The sequence below is a fragment of the Morchella sextelata genome (assembly GCF_020137385.1).
Source record: "Morchella sextelata strain SCLS chromosome Unknown scls_2, whole genome shotgun sequence".
NCBI classification, from domain to species: Eukaryota; Fungi; Ascomycota; class Pezizomycetes; order Pezizales; family Morchellaceae; genus Morchella; species Morchella sextelata.
Window position 1 is genome coordinate 2,087,914 of NW_025408617.1, and position 26,996 is coordinate 2,114,909.

A 26,996-nucleotide genomic window follows, 5' to 3' on the forward strand; every position below is an offset into this window, starting at 1 on the left:
TAAACAACCTTCACCACGGCGACCCTCAGCTTTCCCCCGTTCCCACGGGACAACTTTTACCCTCCTCAACTCTTTATACCACCCACTCCTCAGTCATCCTATCCATCGCCGACCCTTAGCACGGCAGACAAGTACTCGTTGCCCTCCCTGGATCCCTCCCAGGGCCAACAAGCCCATTATTGGGGAGGTTCTACAGGGGCTTCTTCAACTGCGGGTTCATCTCACTCGGTCTTGGCTCCTTCAGTAATATCTAATACATCTCCTCCAAACTCCATCTCATACCTTCCTCAGTCAACGCCTTATACCCTTACATCTTCGACAGCTAGGACCCTTCCTACTCCACCAAACACCAGTGACGCAGACGCAAGACCCTTTTCACAACAAGGCTCTCGTGAAGAATACTCCAACGTGGCGGTAACACTAGCACAAGCTTCCTCATTAATGAGTACCCATGAGAGTGGGTCGAACATCTTGTCCACATCTGGGCTTGCTGCGCGAAGACAACAGCACCCACTCCCCCAGTTCCATTTGAGCACAACTCGACCGCCCTTCTCATCCTTTACAAGTGTCTTGACACCACCTCCGGTTGGACCAAATGAGATGACAAGCCCAATGAGTAGTGGGGCAAGCAGTGTTGGCACGGTATCAACCATGGCTTCATTTTCGCCTGTCGGGTCAGTTGGCGGGTATTGGACTTCGCCTTCGAACCCTGCATCTTATGGATACAACTCAGCGCCTGCGAATCCATCTTACTCTTCAAATGCACCAAATTCTAGCTTTGGTGGTATGAGAGGATTTTCCGGCAATGGTGGGCCTCTTTCCATCAACAGAGGAAACAGCAGACCTTCCAGCCCCGCAACTGGTGAACTAGTTCCCCAGTCAACGCACTACGAAGGTACAGCCTCGTCTTTCTCGGGCGGCATGCCTATGACAACGGGAGCTGGTGTGCACCCAATTTCTGCCTCAGCGGGATCAGGCCTGCCATCGATAGGTCAAGGCCCGGGCGTTCATAGTTATCCCGCTGCTTATGCATCGGCTGGCTCTACATCACACCCGCCAATAAATAGTCAGTCTCAGCCCCAAGACCCTTATTCCCCACAGGGTTCGCTACCGCCTCCCACACCCTCTCAATCATACTACGGCCAACATAGCCCTTCGTATACGACATCTCCGCCAATTCAAATGTCGGGCCCCCCCTCGGCTGGCCGACCATTCCAAACTCCTCACTATCCCCCGCTCATTCCACTTCAGCCCAACTTTAAATCAAGCTATCCCCCTCTACCGGGAATGGGTGGTCAGGTTATGGGTCCTGGAGGTATGCTGGCTGGTCATCCACACGCAATGATGTCACATCATCATCATCAACAGCAACAGCAGGCCGAGAGACCTTACAAGTGTGATCAGTGCCCACAGAGCTTCAATAGAAACCATGATCTAAAAAGACACAAGAGGATACATCTAGCAGTAAAGCCTTTCCCTTGTAGTAACTGCGAGAAAAGCTTTAGTAGAAAAGATGCTCTTAAGGTAAGAATAGAACTCTTTAACAATATATAAGGTATTAGAATACTAATTGGCATTATAGAGACATCGTCTGGTGAAAGGCTGCGGAAAGGCAGATGCCCAGAACAACACAAATGCGCGGGATCAGGACTCAAAGCAATCGCCTTCAAGTTCCCCAAGCAGTTCAAGAGTTTTGAGCAGCAACCACGTACAACAGTCAAATTCCAGTGCTGCCTCGATCAAACTCGAGCGGTAGTACTTCATAATCCTCAACCAATGGGGACTGTAAACTATCTCTTTTATCTACTATACCATTCATGTTTTATACTGAGATATATTCATTGCACATCTACTTTTTTTTTCTTTTGTTCATTGGAGAGGGGACGTGGTGCACTATGATTTTTTAGTGTATTTGTTATTTGATGGCATTTTCTGCAGCGAATCGGTGTTTGTTTCCTTTGTTGGTTCCTTTTTTTTTTTAACTGAAAACTTAAGGCAGCTGAAGTTATTTGCTCGGCATTTGTTTTGATATAGGTGTTTTCTTGGGCGGGGTTTCTTTTTTGGTTCATTTTTCCTTGCATCTTTATCTTTTTGGGTGTGCTACTATTAAGGGTCTCATAATCTGGCTCTGGGGATATTTTTAGGGGCTTCTATTGAGCCGGTCGTGTGGGGAAGGGGGCTACGTTCTTACGACCAGCAAGGCAATGTGGAGGAAGTGACTTAGTGGTGTTGCTGTGCTTTATATCGGGATTGGTTGGGACTGATTTTCTCTCATTTTTTTCTTTCTTTTCCTTTTCATTCACAGGTACTGTTTTTCTACCCTTCTTCTCGTTTATTGGTGTGGGATGTCAACCGGAAGCCGGGTCTTATCGACGATGAGATGTACTGTAAGATTACACAATGGATACCAAATCAAAATAAATATTAGAAATCGGCATTAAACCATTTGCACATGATCTTGACTCGCAACATTTGCGTCCTGTTTGGGTTGCATTGGCACTGGAGTTTCCAAGTGAGAGGCCTAGGGTACTTATTGTGCCTTGTCAAAACCTCGCTTGTTCCAAAATACTGTCCACTGAGAAGGGTATTTTTGTGGTTGAAGGTAGAGGGAAGGGCCAAGGCACGATGCCTTGTAGTACATGGCGGTAGCTTTGACTGTATTTTCAGCGCATGCAGTGATTCGTTATGGATGTCAACCCCAGAACGTGACGATGCCGACATGGAGAGGTTTTGATTGTGATGTTTTTTTTTCTTTCCCCACAATGGCAGCAAGGTACTGTACAGGTGCAGCAACCATTCTCTAAGTCGTCAGGTTAGGCATGCGGCTCTATTAAGGGGATCTGGGATCTGCATTTGACGAATGGACGCCTTACCAAGTTTGGTTTAACAGTACCTTTCCGCACGTGGTGATAACGGGTGATCGACAGCTTCCCTGCTAGGCGATAAACGAGGAGGCGTTGATGGGCATCTGCTGGGAAATATGTAACCGTCCATTCCACAAGTCCAATTGGAAGCCCCCTTGGAGAAGAATCCAAGGCCTAGGTTTGGTTTAGTACTTTCATTGTACATGCCTTTCCTTTGGCTCCAGTGTAGATTTGGTGATTTTTCTGTTACACCTTCTATGTTTCCTCTGCACCTTTATCTCCCTTTCCTCTACACCTCACCCCCCCCTCTGTCTTTCCTTCTTCACCCTCCCCACGCTCTCTTCATCTCCCTTCATCACGACATTTTGTCCCCACAGTTCCTTCCTTCCCTTCTTTGCATATCTTCAGTCTGTGATGAGAAATTAAATCTTCCACGACTCTTTTCTTTAGCATTTGCCTTTATTTTCCCTCTTTACACTCTCTTTTCACCACATTCCTTCTGAGAGTAAGAAAGTGTGTCAGCTCTAGTTCGCTCGTTTTATCCTTCATCTCTCGATCTGAATTCGTTGCTGGCTCTGTGTCTGGAGTAGCGTTCTGTCTCTCTATCCAAGCATTTACTTCCTTTATCATCCTAGAACCACTTGATCATCTGGTTTTAGGAGGCTGCCTTGATTATCAGAAATCGGGCATCTGTAGTTCGCCATTCGTTGCCTGCCTAGCTCTCGGGATCATTTTGCGAGAAAAGGCTGATCCTTGACTGGTATGTCAGTATTTCCAGAGCTTTACAATCTTCCCGTGACTATTTTTAACCTTTACTGACGCACTATCGTTTACCTTTTGATAATAGCAGAATATCAATCTGGAGTACCGTTTTGCAATGGACCCTCATTCCGAGAATCGAAGAAATCTGAACAGCCCTGGCCGGGCAATGCGTCATCCATTGCAGGATACCACAGCCACTACGAATAATTATTCCTCACCAACGCCCGCGCGTTACATTTCGAAGCCACAGTCTTCAAGGAATACAAGGCCAAATCCTCAGTATAACCAAGGAGACGAAAATTCCTATTATGGGAATCCAGAGTCCGAAAGCGGCCCATCAGAGGGATACCACCTCAATCGTCCTGCGGCCACTAAGGTTAATGCAGCTTCTTCAACTCCAAAGTCCCAACAGCCTCGAAAGCGCAAGGCACAAGTTGGACCATGGATCCTTGGACGCACTTTGGGAAAAGGCAGTACTGGAAGAGTTAGGCTTGCTAAGCACTGCGATACTGGCCAGCTTGTTGCTATCAAAATCGTCGGCAAGGGCAGTAATGGAGGCAATCCGGACGCCCATGGACAGATCAACTCTTTGCCACAGGGGCTAGAACGTGAGGTAATCATCATGAAACTGATTTCCCATGATAATGTAATGGGACTATGGGATGTCTGGGAAAATCGGGGTGAACTGTGAGTATCCCAATATTCGAGTGATAACTTATGCAGAATATTCCTAATAGGCTGTATAGTTACCTTGTTCTAGAATACATCGAAGGGGGCGAACTCTTTGAATATCTGACCCGTCGTGGGCGCCTTCCTGAGGCGGAGGCAATGAAATTCTTTCGCCAGATCCTTTCTGGTCTAGATTACTGCCAAAATTTTAATATCTGCCATCGTGATCTTAAGCCAGAGAATCTTCTCCTCGACGCGCATGGGAACATCAAGATCGCAGACTTTGGAATGGCTGCCTTACAGCCCCAAGGGTCTCTCTTAAATACTCCATGTGGGTCTCCACATTATGCGTCCCCTGAGATCATCTCCGGGAAAGAGTATGATGGAGTAAAATCTGATATCTGGTCCTGTGGAATTGTTTTGTTTGTTTTACTGGCCGGATTTCTCCCGTTTGACGATGATAACATTCGTGACCTGTTGAATAAAGTCATTCGTGGTCGATTCACTATGCCTCGGGAGTTCTCGATCGAAGCGCAAGATCTCATCTGGCGTATGTTGACTGTTGACCCAAAAGCACGTATTGCAATGGCACAGATTTGGAAACACCCACTCGTCAGGAAGCACGCGCCCATCGACCCACGAACTGGTCTCGAGATGGATAGGGGCCCTAAGCCGCCGAGTCCACAGGATATTGGAAGACCCGTGAAAAACCGCAGAGATATTGATCGTGAGCTTCTGAAAAACTTGGGGACGTTGTGGCAAGGTGTTCGAGAGAGGGATTTGGTTGAAAGGCTATTAAACAACGTGTGAGTACTTCTGCCCTTTTCTTTCACCCCTACAATGCGTATTTGCCCTATTATCGTTGTTGCCTTGCCCTCGGTCATATTACCGTTTTCATTTCAGTATTTCAAGGCAGTCCACATCTGCATATAACTCCATGTTGTGTTCTTTCTGCTCCCTGTGCCGGCACCCGGTGACTGGGTTTGTGTTGGGCCGTGCGCGTGGTATATCTCGTGCGACAGCAAACGGGAGGATCGAAATTTAGTTTCCTTACCGTTGCGATAATATATTATGCGTCTCGCGATAAGAGTAAAACTAACTCTGATATTTGTTTTGGTACAACAGGTTCAACCAGGAAAAGGTTTTCTATTTTTTATTGCTCGAGTACCGGAAACAGCACCTTGAGAACTATCCCGGAACCGAACATGCCCCTGGCAATTCTGACCCCAATCAACAGTCGGGATCTTCTCTTCAACCCGCAAAGTCCATCATCGGTCGTGCCCAGCGACACAGTTCTGGTAACGCTGCACGGTATCGTCACAACCAACAATATCAAAACGACACAGTTGATACCGGCGATTATCGCTCACATTCAAGAGGGAAAGGTCGCACAACCGAGTTTGATGATCGCATCGAAGACAATAATCATAGCCCGAGTCCAACACATCATTCATCCCACGAGCGATATGCCGATAACGAGGATTTAAAATGCCAGAAATCAGCCTCTCATTCAAAGGTCATTGCTTCTAGATCATCACTCATCAACCCAATGCGACATGCTAGTAGAAGCAGTGGAAGAAGAGGCCATCATTCTAAAGCTTCCTTGGTGAGTTATATGAGCAGTAGCCCTTCGGCATATAGATCTGTGAAGCATTCACATAGCAAACGACATGTGAGCTTCAATCATCATCGTTCATGTAGCAAAGGAAGATCAAGGTCAAAGCTCGTCGTCGCCCGTGATAACAACCAAGAGGTTTGGGTCGATGAGGAGAGCCGTTTCGATCGAGAGGACACTCCAAAGTTCCGAGAGCCATCTGCAGCGTTGCTATCGAAATCTAGAGGAGAATATGCCACTGAAGGCTTTGTGTTATCCTGTTCCAAAGTTCCCAATTTTCGCAATACTAATACTGGGGGCGTGATAGCCTCAAGGAAGCGTATGTCGTTTATGAGGGAGAACGAGGAGGCCGAACGGAGGCGTAAGGTTAGCAAAGAACTAGAAGAGGCCTGCGAGAGAGCCTTTAATAGCTCTGTCATTAGATCTTCATTCACCAGTCTTGGGACTATCAAGAGTCTCGGGGATGTTACTGTCGATCATATCAGCAATGCTACTGATGCCACCAATTCCGACGATAATGCTCCAGAAACTATTGGGCGTGCAACCGTATCTACACAAACCGACTATTCTGGGAGTTTCTTTGGTACGACCAAACGGAAGCCACCAAACCTGCCTTCCGAGCCTTCAAGTGTAAAATATGATGATGGCAAGAATACCTTACAGACCCCTGAGGATGACGGCGATGTCCCAAAGAAGGGTTGTCTTGATGCCGTCATTGAACATCTTGATCGACTCATGGATTCATCGGCGAATATGAACGGTTCTGAAAAGCTTCGTGCCGTGTCGCAGGGCGGTAAGCCGTTAAATATGGGGGGGCTCCCACTAAACTCGAGGGACCATCCAAATCTGATGAGAAAGTATCTGGATCAAGAGGAGATAGACCATCAGAAGCATCTTCTCACCCGCGCAAACATACGAAATGTGTCTGCACCTAATCCTCAAAGAACCTCGCATTTGATAGGCCATGAGATTGAATTTGCGTCCACAAGCATGAATGTAGCGCCACTTAAAATCCACCCTAGGAGAACCACTAGGAAGCTGCAGTCGGAAATGCTAGAGAGTGAGAAAGCCGTCCGTATCGTGGATGAGGCACTCAAGCCTGATAATACCATCGCTGTACAGTTTGAGGGCCTTGCGCAAAAAGGCGACCCACATTATGGGTATAAAAATGCAAGCAGCAGCGACCGCAATTCGATATCGAAGGAGGCGAGTTTGCCTGTCGACAGGACAATTGACAAAGATATCAAGAAGAAACGATCTTTCCTAGGTATTTTTACTGGAAAGAAAACCGCCAAAGATGTCAAGAATATGATCAAACCCGGCGATAATTATTCGGAAGCCACAGGCACTACGAGCACCCATGAGGATCATTCGAGTGGAGCCACAAACACAGAGAAGATAACTTTTGGGAAGCGTTCAGGAAATGCGCTGCGTCGTTTCGTTAGCCGTGATACAAAGAAGGAACAGGAGTTGGTCAATGGAATCACCGAAACATTAAATCCGATGCTTGGTGAGTCTACCAACTATTACTCCATCACCCCGCTTTAGATATTACTCTGCTGACCTGAATAGGTGAAGGAGATGGTTTGGGCCGTTGTCCCTCTCCTTCAATTGGCAGAAGCGAGGAAGAGCATAACGATGTTTCAGGGAATCAGGACGAATTTTCGAAAGTTATGGGCCAACGTAGCTGGCTCTGGAGAATCCTTAAAGTCAAGCCTGCGAATCGTACTATCCAGTTCAACATCTCGGCCTTTCAGTGTCGTAAAGAAATTCTCAAGCTCTACAAGGATTGGCTGACGCATGGACTGGAGATCGTGGAAGATGATCGCAGAGGTCTTATCCTTAGGGCCAGAGTACTGAGCTCAAATAGTCTGTATCCTTCTGCTATCCTATATTCTCTGAGAACTCACTCTAATCGCAATCTTCAACTTTCTAGGCCTTAACATTAAGGAGGTAACTTTCGTTGGTGAAATTCGAACTTACAGCGGTAGCAAAAAGACTGGAACAAGCGTTATCCACTTCACTCAAGAGAAGGGGGCTGCATCTTCCTTTAACCGTGTCATGGAAGCAATCATCCTCGCCTGTGGTACGAAGGGCTTCCTCGTGGAGAACCTTCGCGAGTAGAACTAGAGAACATGAATACCAGTGTGTTGAGTTTGTTGTTGTTGTGGCCTCTTGGGACCCTGCTTTCTCTGAAACTACGGGCGGTATTTCGGGATTGCTACTCCCACTACTTCGGTATTAACGGAACGATATCACCAAAACAACTTATCTCACTGCCCTTTGTTCTGATCATACCCAGATCAGTCTAGCCAACGGTCGAAATAAAACCCTAATAAGGTGGTTTAAGTGCTCTTTTACGCTCATCTTTAACCCAGTATTTGTTGACATCTTTAGTGTACAGTGGTTCCCCTTGTGGTCATTTTCGTTTCCCACTTTTTCTCTATCTTGTTTACTACGCGCGTATATCTTTACGGTATCAATTTCCTAGGTCTTACGCATATCCGGTGGTTATCTTAATTGTCTTTCCATAAGAACTTAGGGAGGTGTGCGTTATCACTGATTGCTATCTGTTCTAGTGGAGAGGAGGGTTTGTTCCTCTATTTTTTTTCTCGAGCGTCTCGTTTCACTCACAAATCTCCATTATCTGCTCATACACTGCAGTTTTTTGTGGCATTGATTCGTTTCGTTTGTATACTACGTGTAACATTACAATTGATCTTTGTTGCTGATCTCAACATAGGCTGAGTTGTTGAATCAATTGTGACCGTGCGTTGAAAGAGATTGTACATACATAACAGCTCCATCTAGCTCGAGCCTTATTTCCTCTTCATCCGGAAAAGTCCAACACCTTGCAAGAAAGAAGCAAAAGCCAAGGATACGCTTGTGTTGACGTGTGAGCAAGGAACACGTTGGAGCAGAATGCTTTACGAGTGAGTATGTGGATCGATCCAACTTGTGACTCGATTGTCTTTTGCTAACACGTAAGTAAAGTTTTTCATAGTGTGTCCTTCGTAAGTGGACCGAAGGGAACTCGCACTCTGTATAGAAGAGTCATCAACGGAGTCCTTTTCTTGGGTATCGAGGACCCATGAACTCAGACCCCTTCTCCGGAAATTCTTTAACAATGCTGTACCCACTGCTTGATCAGTAAACCCCCTATCCATTAGTTCGTTACCCAATCCCCGGCACAAAGTTCCAGGCCTCTGACTAGTTTTACATACGAATCACGAGCCGAAGAAATAGCTTGACTCGGCTCGGCTCGTGGGATTTGGGCTTGAAAATTTTGAAAACCGGGTTTGCGGGCTCGAACCATGCTATAGCGAGGGATAGATCCCCTGATACTAGGCCAGTGATAATCCTACTAACAAGCAAGGCCTCTTTTATGAGGTCTGAGCGAATTTCTTTTTTTGTTTTAGTAAATGTTTCTACTTCACTGTCAGTGAAGGTCTATCAATATTAGCGCCAAAATTCGTACACACCGCCTCCACCTCACTTTGTCGTTGTCATCATCGTCTCATGGGATATCCCGCGAAGCCCCTCGTGTCTCGTTTTATGCAGATAAATGGCCTCTACTATCTAGGTACAAATAGTTGCGTGCACTGCCTACAAGTGGGCTCGAGCTTTTCCAAAGTGTCTCTATACAGCCTCATAGGACCTTGGCATATGACCAGTCTCTAGTTGATATTTCCCTCCACGAATCATATCGCCTTCACTGTGGTGCATTTCGTAGAGCGAGGGTTCTTACCATGGCGTAAGAAACTAAGACTAACTCAGGTAAGTCCACGCATTGTGCGACTTTGATGCCTACTTTTCTGCCTAGAGTGACGATAGTGGTAGATTGATCCCCATGGCGCAATCAGATCAGGAGGGGCCGTGCGTTTGTCAGACCTTGTTCTAGCCTGGACATATATGTATGTATGCAACGAATATCGGTTGATTTATCTCGAATCTATATACCTACACATATGTGTGTTATATGTGCGCTGGCAGTCTGGCGGTGTCAACCGCAGACACCGCCGGAAATCACGGATTGCTACCATACCGGAAGCTAAAGAAGCTTTTGATCTTTGTGGTATGGGTATGGCATGCATGTGAAGCACGGAGGTACGTCGACCAGGATGGTACATGGACGACAGGGTATTGAATGTTGTTGAGAAGAGGGGTGGAAGAATTCTGAAGGAGGGGCGGGTACTCTATTGCAATTGCATAATAATGGGGAGGAAAGCTAGGGGTTAGTTGTGTTCAGGACTGTGCGGGGATGCCAGTATGTGCTGTCCACCTGTTGACTTGAAGGCATGCCGCTCATTTGTAATTGGTATATCTGGATACCTGCACAAGCAATTGGGCTTGCAGCCAATGAATTGACGTTGCTAAAGTGACGTTCAGTAAGGTGACAAATTTCAGCTGACTTCCTATGTCATTGCTTGGGATACGAATTTTCGACTGCAGCGTTTGTCCCGAGCGGTTCAGCTATGGCCCTCATTGGGGAGAATGCGTGTACGCACCCCGCTGTAGAAACACCTGTGAAGATATTCACTGCTCGCATTGGGGTATATTATTATCAGTTAGATTACACAGGTGCATATGTGTGGTCTCTAGTTCCTTGGTAGTACGGTAAACAAGGGGTGAAGACTTACAGATGTTTCTCCTATGCTTCTACGATATCAGGAAGATCATGTTCGCACCATAGTTAGAAGGGCCTTCCGGCGGGTTCTCCGCGGGGCTAGTAACGTAGGCGGAGTCTTAAGTGAATCCTTTTTTTGCGCTCGGAGCAAAAAATAGAGCTATAGGATGGACATAACTAAAACAACGTACGGCCATGAAATTTCGGCTTACTGCTTTATAGCTTTGTTTTGCAGTGGACTCGCTAAAGGGAAACATCTAATCGAACTGTCAGTAAAGCTAGGGACTCCATTGATCTAGAAGAAAACAAACCTGTCACGGACCGGTCTCTAGACCCGGCCACACACGTTTCCGTCGCCCGGTTCCATAGCGGTGTATTTAGCAAGTTTAGCTCAAAACCAGATGTTAACTGCCAACTAGTGAAAATTAGTGAATTATTAATGTAGTGCCAGAGGCTAGGGAAAGTATAGTGCTTAGACATGAGTTATCGTGACCTATTGTGACAGCGTGAAGAGATTGAGTGTGCATTTAGTTTGAGCCACCAATGTCATCTCTAAATATTCAGCTGGATATAAGCATTTTACTGCTGCTACAAAACTTAGATTTGCATATTTGAGATTTTAAATAAGTGAGGCTGTGTGGCTTCTGTGGCGTTGGGCGTACCTCCGCGGCAAATAGATGACATTTTTAGTTCTAGTAGCGACGGAAATTCCGCCCCCTCATTTTTAGCCTCGTGACTTTATGAAGAGGGTTCATCCCGAACGCGACGATAAGCGGTTGGGTCAAAAACCGGGAATGAGAAGTGAATAGCTTCTTGAAAATCTTGGGGCGAGGTTTGGGCTGCCTAGTCGAGACTAGCTATAACTACCGTCTATTCCTCTGGTCAAATGGCTGGACGAGGACGGGAATGGGACGGAAAGGACCGATTAACGCTAATCTATATATCGGTGCAACTTGTTTGCACTAGGGGTTTGTTCTGTGGTTTCTGTTTGGCATCGATCGAAGAAATTTTGAAACATTCTTTGGCTCTCTGAACTCCGCATCGTCAGAAAATTGTTCACCGAAAATTTTCCTCTGGTCAATCCCTGGCCGGTTAGTGGGGGAAAGAGCTCCCCCTCTTGTTTAGCTTATGCTAATTGAGAAGTTTGTTGTTTTCCGTTAAGAGTGTTCAAACTTTATTGAGGAAACATATTGAGAAATTCGAAATATTTCTATTGAGAAAACGTACTCTACTGCAAAGGCTCGATAAAATCAATAAGATGAATTGTAGAGGGGTCTTTTATTTGGGATATCTTAAATCAAGAAGGGGAAATATTCTGAACCCTTTCTCACCTTTTTCTCAACACTTTTATCTCTTGGTTCACCAACCTCTTAACTCTCAGAGCTCCTGGTGAGTAAATTGACCCACGACCATACTCGCCTTTCCAACGCAGACAGCCTCTTCTGTTGGGTCATAGTAATTCTTCTTCGTTCCGAGGGTGTTTCAATTCTCTCGAAACCTGTCAATTTTCTTGGCTCTGGTAGCTGTCTATGCGGTTGTTATGTATATAATTAATGAAGTAATCAATCAATCAATATGCGGTTGTTATCGAAACATAACCTGTCCGAGTGATGGCGTGTGCAGTAGACTTGGGTTGTGGCCATATTCCTCAGCCTAGTCCAAAGTCACTCGATGATGGCTCTAACATGACTGCCGGGTGGCTCCGATCATGCGATCATCAATATTCGGCTGGTGCTACATCAAGGGGGGAGATCTCCTTTGCCCGCTTTCCTGTGATTATTGTGTTATCGGACCCCCTCTATTTCTCCAGGAATTTTTTTTTGATACCAATAATTAATGCCTTGCTCGGTTATGTAGCACACCTTTAATCATAACCGTTGCGCTAACCCCGCTCTATGTCTTTGCAATCATACGAATTGTACTCCTATTCCGTCAGCGCCGGCCAACTCTGGATGATTGCATTACAATCCAAGATCTGGACCCGTACAACTTTGACAGGGTGAATGGAGTCTCCCCCTCAAGAACCCCAGAAGCGGCAATTGTGACAACGATAATGATCGTCATCACAAGACCTCCCTTGGGACTATCGTGTCGTACGGTGATGTCGAGCGTACCCGTGTTTGCAATTCGACGTTTCCACCAGCCTGGGAAGATTAGAGAGGGCCATGTGAGTGCTACACACCGGCCATCATAAGGCAAGCGGGGGCGGTGGAGAGGAGGCGGGATGCAGGAGAGGCAGGCAGACAGATAGACAGATAGACAGACGAACGAACGAGCATGGGTTTTTTCTTTAACTAGCGGCGGGAAGACGAAATGGAACAGCTGCAACGTAACCCATATGTACGCCCAGTGGGGTGCGTTCTGGGATGGGAGGGAGGGCTGGTCTGACCGAGAAGACGTCAGTTACATGGAGTGATGTCTGTGTACCTTATGTAGATATGTACTTGTACTTCAGGTACTGCTCTGCTTTGTGTAGTGAGAGCGCGCATCCGAAATTTGATTGGTCATGATGCAGGTTTGCGAAACATTTCTTTCTTTCGTCTCCTCTTTCTGCATCCCCCTCTCTCCTCTGCCCAAGTTACGGACGAAAGAGAGCGCACTTTGGGAATTTAGCTTAGCGATTGCTCTTAATTATTTGTTGAAATAAACATACAGCCTACCGCAGGCTTGGTCTGTTGCATGCATTTCATGCGGATTTTCCTTTTCTGTTTGTCCCTTCCGTGAATTTCCTGTTTCCTGCTGTTTCCTGCTGTTTCCTTTTCCTTTTCCCTTTTCCTTTTCCTTTTTTTTTTTTTTTTTTTTTTGACTCAATGGTAACTAGCTTCATGTCACGTCAATCGAAACCCTAATAGGGCTATTTCTCCCTTTAACATTGCAACGCCCATCCCTTTATTTTATGATTTTATGTTTTATATATATTTTTTTTCGTCTGATCTTTGCCTTACTCAAGTGCCAAACAACCAATGAACCTAGCTGCCGAAAGGTTTTGACCAGTCCAACTACATTCGTACCACGTTACTGCCGTACGTGCATGTTTCTCACTTTTATTCAAATCAAATTCGTCATGCCCTCTCATCAGACGATACTACCGTACCAAATGTAAAAAAAAAGAAGAAAAAAAAAGGTCTTTTGGACATTGACCGATTCCGCGAAGCGCTAACAAAACTAGCTACGTTTGATCGTAAACAAAAGTAAATAACGATAAACACCCTTTGCCTTTCAAAGTGGGCTATCCAGAGATCCCATGATAGAGGGGAAACCATTATGCAGTAATTATCACGAAATTTTTGCGAAGCCCCCAAAATAAAAGAATGTGGTGATATCAAGCTATCAAAGGACGGAAAAGACAGAATAAAAGACTGTACAGAGAGAATATATAAACATCTGAGTAATGAGGGTAAAGAAAGTTCGGAATCAACTACGGGCTAAATGAGCAAGGATAAAAGGAAAACACGTATAAAAAAAACCACCAACGTAAAACTGATGCTACCCTTCGATAAAAGGATTCCAAATCTCGTTCTATGTAAATACTGGCATTATCGCGAAGGGAAATGCAAATCGGGAAAGCCAATTGAAAACATGAGAAGAGACGACGAAAAAAAGCCACCAGAAATCAACAGCCCGTGTAAAAAAGATAAAACTGAAACAAACTATAAGCAAAAAACGAAGTAGTCTTTCAATTCACATGTTGATTAGGAGTGCCGAAGTCGGTGGGTTCCTACACAAGTGCGGCCTGCTTTTTTTTTTTTTTTGAAAGATTCGTTACAAAACGTGAAAAATTCAAAAAGGAAAAGAAAATGAGATTATGCATAATTAATAAACAACGATTTGATTTGCCGACGCTCGAGACATAATCCAACATGTGCTGTTCGTTTGGCAGATTTGTGTCGACGGTTTTACGTATGAGCCCTAGAGATCAAATCAACCCCAGCCCAGGATTTATGCACATGGATCAAAGCCCTGACCTCGGCCTGAGTTTATCCAACATGTCCCCATCCGCGGCAGACCGTTGATTGTTCCGATTCGTGATTTGCGACTGGGGTCCTGGGTCGATCAGATTGGACATCTGCATTGAAGGAATGGGATGGTTGCTCGGGTTGCTTGGGTTAGGACCTGAGGACGTGGGTCTCGGCGGGTACTGCATCGGTGGGTGGAACGGATGCGGCGAGCCGCTTGAGCGATCACCCGGGGAATGGTATCCTACAGGTGACCTAGGTCGCTGCTGGCTCGGGTTTGAGCCAGAGCTTTGCGCCTGCGGATAGTAGTTCCCCGGGATTGATGGCGGTGGGCCCTGGCCGTAATTTTGACCTTGATAGGTTGACGGCGGTCCAGTCGCTGGTGGTGGGGAATACGCGGGATGAGGCGATACAAGATGGGACGAAGGGGAGGGCGGGTCATTCCGGCCGTAGCGATTTGGATAATCACCTGCGGATCCACGCCTCGGGTGGGAATGCGATTGGCCTGGATTACCAGATACAGGAGGCGGTAGAAGCGGTGGGTGTAATTCCAGAGTCCTGTTGCGCTCTGTTGGTGCTGCATCATGTATAGGCATTCGCTCATCGTACGGATGATTGTACACCGGCGGAGGGGGATGACGGTTAGATCCAGTAGGGCTGGATGGGCGCGGGTACTGTTGCGGCGGGTGAAAATCCATTGGAGGTGGAGGAGGGGGAGGCGGTAGGTAACTTGCGGGGAGTGGCTGGCCGTGTGCCCCGTATAACATCTGTTGAGTTGACCTACCAGGCGCACCGCGACCGAACGCTGCATGGGCAGGTACAAACGCCTGAGCCTGTGAGGAGACTGGCGTAAAAACGCACTCCTGGTTGAATCGCAGGCAGTTGGCGCATCTACCATCTGGGGAGGATTCGAAGCCAGAACAGCGAATCTTAAACATGTTAGCATTTAAAACTGAAATGGAAGGTGAGCATTTACCTTGCGTCTTCGGCAATATCTGCATGCAATTGCCGTCCTTTGACGGGGGGCTGGTTGCTGAAATCCCGCCAATTGATGTGGGGGTATCCTGTACGGATACATCTCGGCGTATGACATGTTTTGATCTGGGTTGTGGTCGCCCACTTGGTGTGATTGAGGCGGGGGAGGGGGAGGCGGGGGAGACTGTCGAGGATGATGAGGATGGTGTTGTTGGTGTTGGTGTTGGGGATGGTGTTGCTGGGGGTGGAGAGGATGTTGCTGGAGATGAGGGTGGTGGACACTCTGTACGTTATTAGTAGGCGAATGGAGATTTTGGGGGGGGGGGGGGGGGGGGAGGGGGGTGGGTGCTGTGCAGATGTGAATTGAATTGAGGTTGAGGTTGAGTGAGATTGTAACTGGAATGGACTTACAGGTGATCCTGATACTGATGCTGATTGTTCCGAGTATCGTTGCTGTCTTCGGTGGTAGTTCTCGGGGGTGTCTTCTTCTTCAGACGATTGTCCACCGAGATTTTCACGGTCTTCTTCTGGCGACCACTCGTTTGGATGGGGATTGTTGCCGCTGGGCGGGGGATTCCAGGACATTTGAAGCTCTGAGGGGAGGTGGCTGAGCGAAGATGGGATGCAGCGAGTTTAAAGGAAGGTCAAGCCCTGTTTTGCGGGAGCATGGCATGCAGGACGCTATAGAATGTCTGTGAAACCTGACGAACCAGAGGAGCCGCGTGGAGGGGAGCGGGGGTGGGGGGGTGGGAGAGGCAGCTGATCTCGGTGCGGGAATGTAAGGGCCCGTTGGTTCCCGTCAGAAGAAAAAAAAGGAGGGAGGAGGGGGTGTGGTGATGGTGGTGGTGGTGGAGGCTGGATTGGAGGGTGGGGCACGGGTGCTAGGCGTTGGTAGTAGTGGCGGTGGTAATGATGATATGCACCGGTAAGTGTGGTGAGTGAGTGAATGAGTGAGTGAGTGAGTGAGTATCTATGGTGTGGGTGGTTGTGGGTGTGGGTGGATAGGGTAATGGGCGTATGGGTAGATGGAAGGAGGGAAGGAGGGAAGGGCGGGTGCTTAATGTTAATCAACAAGGCAAATGTCAATCAACAAGGTAAAAATAAGGCAATGTATATAGGTGATGGGGGCGTATGTACTATCTATCGGAGAAGGGGAAGGGAAGAGGAGAAACCACAGTATTGAACCCGTGATGGTGGTGTAGGCTTCTTCTTCTTCCTGTTCCTCTCTTCTGGTTCTGGTTCTTGGTCTGGCTGACGCTCCTCCTACTGTTGGCTGGCTGGCGGGTCAGAGAATCCCGGAGACGATGATGGGATGACGCTGGAACCGGAGTCCCGGGACAGACGAGAAGCCTTAAGTATCAAATCAATCACCTTTTTTTTTTTTTTTTTTTTTTTTTTTTCCCTGGAGAGCGGGAAGAGCGGGCTGTCAGGGTGCAGCGGGTGGATTGCAGGAGAGACAGCCGCGTGCAGATGGGACGGATCAACTCCAGCGGCTTCCGTTATAATTATGTGAGACTCGACTCGAATCGGGGGTAAGAAAGCGGTCAATGGTGATTCGAGACTTGTTTCGAATTGTCTCTCGTCCTCCTCCTCCTCCTCTTCTATTTAGCTGAATGTGTAAAAAAATATATATATAAAAAAAATCAATCAACAATTGCCTGTTAGGCAGGTGGTGGGGAAATGGAGGGGGAGGGGAAGAAGGGGGGGGGAGTGGATTTTGGGTTGTTGATAGCGGTACAGACGTAAGTAAGAGTAAGATGGGGAGGGGTGCGACTTTTGGGGCGGGTAGCGGCGCGCAAGAGGGGGGAAGGACAAGGGGAGGTAGTAGTATAATAGTAACAACTGTTAGTAGAGCAGAGTAGTGGTATGGTAGTAATGGTAGTAGTGGTGGGGAAGTTTGGAGTCCGCCGGCGTAACAAAATAGGTAGACCCGGTAGATGTGCAGTTGCAGGGACCAAAGAGCCTCTCCCCACCGCGCTTGGATTATCCTTCCAAAACCTGCCGGTGTTCTCCTAACTGACTGAGATCACCACGACGACGGGAGTAGAAGAGGTTTAAGGGTGATGAAAAAAGGAAAATTGGAACCACTCTCGGAGGTGAGTGGACAGGAACAGCACTGTAAAAATTCAGGAATGGCCAGGTACCGGTGTTGTCCTTCGCTGGCGTAATCTTGAGGCTTCACTACTTACGTTCCTAACACTGCAGCTGTCTTGTCCTCCCCAAGCATTAATAGCGCTAAACCAATCCTTGCCCCCACCACTGTGTGAGTATTGGTTGGCTTGTCCGTTTAAGGATCCTCGCAATGACTTTTCCCAGCGATGGAGGTAGGTGATATGTGACCTGATCACGGCACGACAGATGACGGGGGTGACCTCTCTCACTCTCTCCCACTCTCCCACTCTCTATGATATGCACTTCACTCCAGAAGACTACCAAGGTAACAAAAACAACCACAACCACAACCACAGCAATAATCACAGCCAGCAAAACCAGTAGCAGCAGCAGCAGCAGCAACAGGAGAAAACCGAACAACGTATGGCACTCTTCTGTTCTGGAAACGTCAACGGCCGGCCAGCAAGAACAATAAAGTAATAGAATAAACGGAACAGTAAAAACGGAATAACAATAAAACGATAAAACAAATGATAGATATCCTATGGGGGCAATAGTGATACTATGCAGTGTTGCAGAAACGGGATTGCAAATAAAGGGACGACACCACTAACACAACACAATGCACGCCAATGGAATCCGACCTTCCCCCCGTAGTACTTGGCTGGTGCCGGGATGACTTTCGTCTGATTCTGCTATGTTAGACAGAAAATCCCCTCCTACCTATGGCTACAATAAATTGTCGACTGGTAGAGTAAACAACAGTCAAGAAAGAAGAAGAAAAAATATGTTGACCGGACACAAAAACCCCGTACGAGCGGATTGTGCCTGTATGGATGGATGGATGTACGTATGTAGGCAAAAAGATGTATGATGTTTTGGACCTAGGAATTGGCTGTACTTTCTGAACCCTTAGTCGCTTAAGACGAGGCTATGATGGCACTCGGCGGGCGGGTAGATGGTCAACATACATGCTGCGGACCGACCAACGGGGGTGGGTTGATAGCTGTGTAAACACTGGTGCATGTACAGCGCGCCGAGTGAAGGCTCGATCAATCCTTGCCGGCTGGCTGGACAGAAGGTCCTCCCTGGCCTGGCCTATTGGCAACTCACGATCAGATCGGAAGTAGAAGGTGAATGTAAAAATGAAAAAAATTCTATTGATTAAAGCGCGGGGGGAACCAGCTGATGCGAGAGTGAGGGACGATAAAGAGAAGCTCGACGCACCCACCAAGAAAGAGAAAGGGGTGAGGATGGAGTGAAGACGTCGGGGCAGAGGGAAAGGAAGGTGAGGGGGGAGATGGCAAGCTACGTGCCTGATACAGGCTCCAAGTTGGTGGGTTTGTGGATCAAAGTCAAGTTCAGGGAAGTGAGACAGTTCATCCCCAGGCATACTCGAGAAGGAAAAAGAAAGGACTAGGGCCGGCCGGACACGAAAGCAAGCACCATGACTGATCTTTGGGGACAACTGCACACCAGTCTTCTCCCGTAGAATGGGAAACTACAATTGAGGAATCAGAGTTCGACCACAGCTCACAGCCTACATACGTGATTGCCATTGCTCTGCTCTCAAAGACCTGCATATATATTGAGGCGACATGATTGAGCGCGGAAAGGAGAGCTTGCATCCAGATAAAAGCAGGTGCCAGGGCTGGTGATGGTGGTGGTGGATATATCCGCAAGTAAGTACATCATGTAGCTGACTTGTAGGACGTAAGTAAGTAAAATAGCAATTGCAAGTCGTGAAACATGCAGACAACTATTTCTTCTTTCTAAAGGAGTAAAGAGAAGAAAAGGTTACGAGTCGATGGTTCAAAAACAATGGTTGAGACCCTTACACTCCCGAGACGGAGGCACAGGGGAGTGCAGGCGTCATAGATTTCCTAAGATATATAACCATTGGGCCTGCTTATCGCAACTCAGGTAGGCAATCCGGTTGTTGGGAGGGGTTGGCATGGGGAGATGTATGTAGTATAGTAGTAGTACTCAGGGCAAGGTACACGGTTGGCCAGGCAATTACACCCGGAGATGCGGGTCGAACGTGTTTGGGAGGGGGTTCATGGATCCAGCACGAGAATACAAACATAAGAAAATTGCACGGGGGTATACCGACGTCACTGTCGATGATTCGAATGATTAACTCTATTGAGCAGCCGCTTGTAGAGTGAGTGTGTACTGTAGGTATGTAGGTAGGTACATATCGTTAGGCTTACCGCGGTCCTTAACCACGGTGGTTGGAGGTTGGAGGTCGTGATGTGCGTTGTTCATCAACGTGCAGACGGAATGCACATGCTCCCGGGCTTTGTGCGATCATAACGATCTTGCACTTCCGAAACTAAGGGCAAAAGGTTTGAGCCATTGATGTCACCAGTCATGTGGACATATGCACATACTTTTAACTCAATGGACTCTGCTCATGTAAAGAGAGTACTACTACTACGCACTCGAAGTACATACAGGTCTACAATATATCACGGGAAAGGCAAAGAATAGTAATACAAGTCGAATAAGGGCAATACAGCAATGTAGTAACTGAGTACTTGTAGGTAATGAACGCACGTATATGGAGCACCTACCTGCTCATGAGACGTCGTCATGGCCCATTAGCCTTCCTTGTGTCTTGCGCCATTATATCGAGCTCCTAAACACCAAAAGCTACATGTAGATTCATTGCTAACGTTACTCTACAGATCTACAGTAGTTATATGACTACATGTACATGTAGAGGAATATGTACTTAAGTACATATAGGGACATGTAGTGCTGCTTACACGCGCGTACCAACATAGTCGATATCTCCTCAAATCCCGACCCATATGTGTGTCATGTAGGAATTGCACACCTGCTTGGTAAGAATTCGGTCAATCGATAGGTGTGAAAAGACATACATGCATCTTTCTTTGCCTGAAATTCAGTCTCTGGCTCTTGTGCGTCTGGTTGTTGCTAAGTCAGAGAGGATCAGGACCCTGAATAACGAGTAACCAATTGTCAGCCTAGGTCCAAGGAAGGCGAACGGGTGAGCAACCGATTCCCGTTCCCAGCTGAGCTATCGAACATTCTGGCAAAACCTTCCACCTGCAGGCTCCCCGCGTTTCAATCATCTGCAGAAACGAAACCCATCAAATCAGGCAAGTGACCTCAGCCTCTAAACGTGCTAGGCGACCGTACGGGTGTTGGGCCGGCTTAGTAGCCCAACCCCACTTCAAGCGAGCGAATGTTGCGCTGCAACTTTCATCCAATAACTGGGTATTGCCGCGGCTTCCTCGGTATTCAATTTGAGATCCTCATCTAGCCAATCATGACAGAAACTCTCAAAATGCTCGACCCCGTCAGCGGCTTGTGCCACAAAACTTCCTACAGCGATGGGGAAAATTATTGTAGAAACAGGGGTCTAAAAACAGGGTTTAGGTGGCTGCCCTGGCCAATAGGACTCTTACCATACTTCTACAATAATTTTCCCCATCGCTGTATTCGGTGACGGGCCGCCCCGTGCAAATTACTCTACATACAGTGCCGTACTCTACCGACAACCTACTTGGGTTAAGGACATGAGTCCTCAATACCTATCACATCGGAGAACCAATGCAGATGAGATTTCAATCTACTCAAGCTCTGTGCTGCATAGCACACCACTGCATGCCGAATAAGTCACTGGATCATACGACAAAGAATAATGAAAAACGGGCGATGCCGTCCATATATATCCTGCTCCATTACTCAGTTTTGTCGCCAGCACTGGAGGGCGAAACAGGTAGGGAATCTCGAATGTCCAGAACAAATAAAAATAAAAGTTACAAAAGCCGATATCATTGCTTAACGATATATCCTGGCTGCAAGCAGGTTTTCCTACACCCTCGAAATAATCGAAAGGGCTCTTGGGCCTAGTTCCAAAAAAGAATATTTGTCGAGACAAAGTAAACATGAAAAGAAAATCATATGGCAAAAGACCGGGATGACCGAGGAACGTCAGATTTCCGTGACAGCAGCATCTTGGTCCGAGCCTCCAGAAAATCCGGTCGATGTCCGTGCGTATCCCGACTGGCTTTCGCGTCCGGCAGTACCCGATGCAACCTTGTCCGATAACCGCAATCGTACCCACGTCTACTACTCTAGTTACCACCACTATCCTCTTCCCCGCTAGCAACAGCATCTTCCCCATTCGAAGATTCCGCATTAATGTCCGGCATGACGACGCTGTTGAGATAACTGATCTACACAGGGGTACACAGACAGCTGTCATTTAGTTGCCTGCCGAAACAAAATAAAAAGTAAAGAGTTCTTATGTACCACGGGGATGATGATGCACAAGACCACCATGGAACATTAGAAAAAAGAACGGCAAAAAATAAAACGACAAGGCGAGAAGCTCGAGACCCCTTATGAGAAAGAAGAAAAAAAAAATGACTTACGAAGGGCTCCATGTTTTTGAAAATTCTGGTTATTCTCTGAACAACATCATCTCCAGTAACTTCTTCGTCGCTTAACCGTTTCCCAAGCGTATAGCTCCTAAGTCTCAGCAATTCAATCTCTTTATGATCCTTCGGGTAATTCTGGAAGACGAGTCCGATTCAGCAAAGTCTTTATCAATAATGTACCACCTACTGTTATGCAGACCACAAGAGGAGAAATATCGACTGGAAAAATAAAGCTGAAGGGACAAAACATCTTGAGCGGCTTACGAAAATACGAGAAGCGGGTAATATGGGCAAAAAGGCGACACGCATACATGGTAGTATTCACACCGCAGAATATCAAGGAATAAACCGCCCAAGGAGCAAGACACGATAAACATTGCAATGGGAACTACTATGAGATGCAATGGCTTGTGGGGTATCAAGGGAATAGCAGGGTACAGGATACCCTTTCCAGACTAGACAAGCTGATCCGAAGATATGGTCAGGAAGACCAGATGCAAAATTTTCTCCGGGACCAAGAACCAATAGTATCTCTGTTATTTTCGGGAAAATTTCGTCGTCAAAAGAGAAATGACGAACCGAATGCACCGTAGATCTCTTATGGATCTAAATCCAGAGAGCCGGAGGGAAAAGGAAAAGAAAGAAAAGGAAAAGAGGGCACAGCAGAAGGAAAGGTTTGAAAGACAACCAACGGGTGACTGAGTTCATAAGAAAAAAATCTTACCTTTGGTGCGGTTTTCAAGGCGTCCTCCTTATTTCGCTCCACAAACGCTTGGACGGCTTTTTGCTTGTTACCACCCGCTTGGACACCAAAAAACTCTTTGGCCAACTCCCCCCCAGCAAGTATGCTCTTAATCTGTCGAGGATTTTTATCAACGTTACGTCGTAGTAAGTTGAGCGGTTGGGCTTCAGTGTGATAGAGACCACCTCCTGCGTAATTGTGCATTCCAGTTAGCTTTGAATTTCCTTGCCGATAATCGCTAATCTAACCGAAGAGAAGCCGTCGACAAGGAAGCCAATGTTAAAGGTGTCAAGAATTTTGGGGAAAATAAAAAAAGAAAAAACACCAGTTCACTTAAATCGTGCCTGGAATAAAAATTTCAAAAAGGCGACGTGGACAATCAATGGCCCATTTTACCACATGGTCGTCGAAGGAAACACTGATATGGCCTGGCCAGTATACCTTCGAAGAGCCATGGCACACGAACATGCAAAGAGGAAAAAACAAAGAAAGTCGTGTTACTTGCTTCAGACCAGTCTACGATCCTGGTCGAGGCAAGAATCGGTGAGATCAAGGATCGTGGACAATTGACTTGGGCGCAAGCGCTGAAGCGCACGAAAAAAAAAAAAAAAAAACGGAAAAATCGCTCAATAGAGTTTGACAACAAACGATCGCCACATACCTACGAATGAGTTTCCGGGCTGTAATGACAAGAAATAGCATGCGTAAGGGCCCTTTTTGCCCGTCCGCGACCTGCATTAGGGCGATATATTAGAAATATTCCATCCTCATCTCCATCTTTCCAACACCCAGTGAGCTCTTCCGGATTCATCAATAGCCGTAATTGAGTGGATCGAGCGAGCCACGTCGTATTCGAACGCATTGGGGGACAAAAAGTAACGATTGAATGGTATCATTACCATGCAGCAGAGAAATGGGTCTTTTTTTTTAACAATCGGACGGTTAGCAAATGCATTTCTGGCAATTCAAGGTTGCCAATGGTAACATGTGCACAGAGCATTGATAAACGGAGCAAGGCAAACACTACATGTTAAGAAATGTCTTTTATAAAACCTAACTGGTAGACACGTACCTTGTAAGGCGTTCGATCGTTACTGAATCGGATATCTCTATGGATCCGAAAGATCTGTTCCATCACGCCGATTTTCGTCAGCTCAACATAAATAAAGGATACTGCACAGGGTTTGGTATTCGGGCGCCAAATCGACAGAACTATTTTGGGGTGTTTCTCAATACTGATACCACAATATCATGTGAGATACAGCGTACGTAGATACGGAATTAGGAAAGTCGATACCGTCAGAAGGGAAGTCCCAGGCCTGGTAAGAAGCCTAGTGATTTGGGGTAGGTCGATCAATCGACTGGGGAAAGCAAGTAATTGAGGCTGAAAAGAAGTAAAAGTAGAACTTCGATTAATATATCAGGATCAAGGAGGCCTACCAAATCTTTTAGTGGTAGTTCCGGAATTGTATCATCCACTTCAGCAATAATTGACTTGCTCAAAATTTCAATAAACGATTCGAAATCGGATTTGGCGCCCTTGAACAGGCCGCTATTTTCTGTAACGGTAATACTTGAGTTTCTTATTCTCCTATTGAAGCGTATATTATGTGGGATGTATCAAGAGTGAATAGACCAAGATGAATACAGCCCAAGAGAAGAAATTGATAATAAAATAATTGCCATTACATTATGAGAAGATGTAGAGCCATACCGTTAAACCATGCGCGATCATTGTTCTTTGCTAGAGCTACAGTTACCAGTCTCCAAATCAGCAGCTGACGATGGCACTCCCACTCATGCTCGGATTTATAATGATTGGAGTACAGTGCACCAGCATGTCGGCACTATAAATCTGGAGACATGAGTAGACTACTTAAGTTCTTCCCACAACCCAGAAGGCAAGTAGATCCTCAAAGAGCTGTCAAGGACATGGTAGGAAGATGAAACAAACCCTTCAAAAAATCCAAAGTATTGGGATGAATCTTATGTGCATGGTACTCGATGTCCCCAGGGCTAGCTTGTCTCATAGGTATAAAAACCTCTTCTGGCCTTTTCATTTTTTTGGTAGAACCTGGTGAGGAAGCCGTATCAATTGGGCTTCTATCTCTCTTTTTCGGTTTCGCGTTCGCGGACTCCTGCGGCTCAGGCGATGAGCTTTCGAAGTAGGGACTCTTTTTTCCCGTGGCCCTGCGGGCTGGCTGGCGCCGTCGTGTAGATTTATCTATCATTTCATCCGAATAAACAGATTTGGCGTCAGATTTGGTCTTGCGTGGTGGCATTTTCGAATGTTGTGACTTGATGTTGTGGGTGTATGTATGCTTGAGAGCTGGTTTGTGGTTGTGACCTGGGGAAAAGGTCTGCTTCATCTGGTAGACGAGGTTACCCCTGAAATGATGTCATCACAATTTTCTGCCATGATCTTATCTTATCAGATGCTATAATCCGAATCAAAACTAACTTCCACCACCCTTGTCCCCGCTTTCCTTCAGAAATATACTCGAAAAAATGTCATCGCCAGAAGCCCGCTTCGCGGTCAACAAATCTCGAATACTAGTTGAGATTGCCTCTACAGCTCCTGATGCATCCCCCAAGGGATCAATCGATGTTCAAATTCTCTCACTAATTAACCAATTAAATCAACATGATCGGGTGTTTACAACAAGTAGCTGTAGCGGCAGAATCAGCGTCTTTTTTGAGGGTGTGAAGAAGAGCACAGAACCAATTGACTCTCAGGAATTACAAGGGGATGATCGAGGAAATAGAGCCGGCCAGGCCGGAATGGGGGGAAAGGGAGAGGGCGGGAAATGGTTATTCGTCTCTCATGATCCCGTGAGCGACGTGGAAAAGAGAAGTAATCGAGAAATTGCCGAAATGCTTTTCAGAGGTGAAAAGGATAAAGCAGTTACAGACACTGCTAGCGATGAGGGAGGGCTATGCGAGCCTGTAGAGCTAGGAATGGGTGATGTAGTAGATTTCGATATCTCATCTACCACCCGTTTTGTGCATCTGAAGTTTGAGCCAATGGTATGTGGAGGGGAATTTCGCATTGTCAAAGCAATACACTAATCAAGCTTTCAAAAGATCCTTCACATCCAGACTGCCGACCTTAAAACAGCCAATGAAATTCTCACGGCGGCCCTGTCAGTGGGCTTTCGTGAGTCAGGAATAATGAATCCCGGTCTTAAGGCATCCTCATTCCCCATGGTTGCGATACGCTGCAATGGCCTCATTATGGATTCGATCATCGGCGTAATTGAAAGTTCCAATGGACAGATAAGAAAGCTAGTTGACGACATATACTTAAAAACCTTGCTCAAGGTTTGCAACCTCAGGTTCAAAGAGAACCAGCGAAGAATTGATGCATTCACTACAAAAATTGGGGAAACATTATTTAGTAGTGGCACCGGAAAGAGCGAAGGCTACGAAGATAAAGAGATAAGGAAAGCAAGGAAGCGAGAAGAGGGGCTAAGAAAACAGAGAGAGTTAAGATCCAGGGAGCAAGGCTGGAACGGTGAAGGCAATGTAAGAGAAGCAGTAGGGATGGCTGGCAATTTTGATTGAGCATATACTTTGCCTTAGAAATGCTGCGAGCCTCCAATATAGGAATTATTCAAAGGAGGTTCTAATGACCGGATCTTCTCACGGGTGCATATTGACTTCATCAAGACTAGGACTAGTTGAGTTGTGTGTCAACGTATTGCAAAATGATGGAGCTCTTATCTGGAATTTTTAGGGGGCACAGAACAGGCATCGTTCTTGCTGTTTATTACCCGTTCCATGGGAATTTATAAAAAAACAGAGTATTGGCTGGACCTAGCTTACCATTGAGAAACCTGTATCAAAATTAGTTGGAGGTACATGACTCAGGCAACCCTTGCCTAACAATACTGGTAACACGTTATCACTTCTCTCTTGTCTCATCCACGTCATCTGTACGCCGTTATCACGAACATAGAAAGAAAGTCTCGTTGACAAGAACTGTACAAGTAGTCGGATCCAATGGTCGAGCCCATTAAACTCACCTTTCTGGGAGGATATTGATAACAACCCCACTGTTTTTGCATATCTCGGAAGCTTTTGACAACTTGTGATACCCGCAGATTTCAATCAAAGATGAGCTGAACAAAGACATGCGGGTAGTGGAGGAAGCAATCTAAGCCTATAAATATTACCTACCGTCGCTTAAACCATATCGATGGGCCCCCATCAAGGCAAAGACAGGCGCACAGATATGGGACGATAACATCGATCCTGAG

At 46.5% G+C, this 26,996-nt stretch overlaps 4 protein-coding genes across 4 annotated transcripts; 2 read left to right on the plus strand and 2 right to left on the minus strand.

The window, feature by feature from the left end:
* Positions 1 to 651: 651 nt before the first annotated feature.
* H6S33_005816 (uncharacterized protein) lies at positions 652 to 8,034 on the plus strand (the record flags this gene model as incomplete). Its single annotated transcript, XM_044837204.1, has 7 exons — positions 652 to 943; positions 1,583 to 1,785; positions 3,712 to 4,313; positions 4,373 to 5,101; positions 5,421 to 7,420; positions 7,483 to 7,779; positions 7,847 to 8,034. 7 exons carry the CDS (start codon positions 652 to 654, stop codon positions 8,032 to 8,034), a joined length of 4,311 nt encoding a protein of 1,436 aa, XP_044699125.1.
* Positions 8,035 to 14,489: 6,455 nt separating this feature from the next.
* On the minus strand, positions 14,490 to 16,053 carry H6S33_005817 (uncharacterized protein; the record flags this gene model as incomplete). Its single annotated transcript, XM_044837205.1, has 3 exons — positions 14,490 to 15,422; positions 15,470 to 15,751; positions 15,880 to 16,053. 3 exons carry the CDS (start codon positions 16,051 to 16,053, stop codon positions 14,490 to 14,492), a joined length of 1,389 nt encoding a protein of 462 aa, XP_044699126.1.
* Positions 16,054 to 21,689: 5,636 nt separating this feature from the next.
* H6S33_005818 (uncharacterized protein) lies at positions 21,690 to 25,019 on the minus strand (the record flags this gene model as incomplete). The annotated part of the gene is made up of 9 exons (XM_044837206.1): positions 21,690 to 21,791; positions 21,990 to 22,130; positions 22,720 to 22,925; positions 23,399 to 23,469; positions 23,637 to 23,656; positions 23,810 to 23,863; positions 24,178 to 24,296; positions 24,452 to 24,487; positions 24,692 to 25,019. The coding sequence occupies 9 exons, from the start codon at positions 25,017 to 25,019 to the stop codon at positions 21,690 to 21,692; spliced, it is 1,077 nt and encodes a 358-aa protein (XP_044699127.1).
* A 226-nt stretch (positions 25,020 to 25,245) lies between these two features.
* H6S33_005819 (uncharacterized protein) lies at positions 25,246 to 26,421 on the plus strand (the record flags this gene model as incomplete). Its single annotated transcript, XM_044837207.1, has 3 exons — positions 25,246 to 25,764; positions 25,822 to 26,262; positions 26,344 to 26,421. 3 exons carry the CDS (start codon positions 25,246 to 25,248, stop codon positions 26,419 to 26,421), a joined length of 1,038 nt encoding a protein of 345 aa, XP_044699128.1.
* Positions 26,422 to 26,996: the final 575 nt, after the last annotated feature.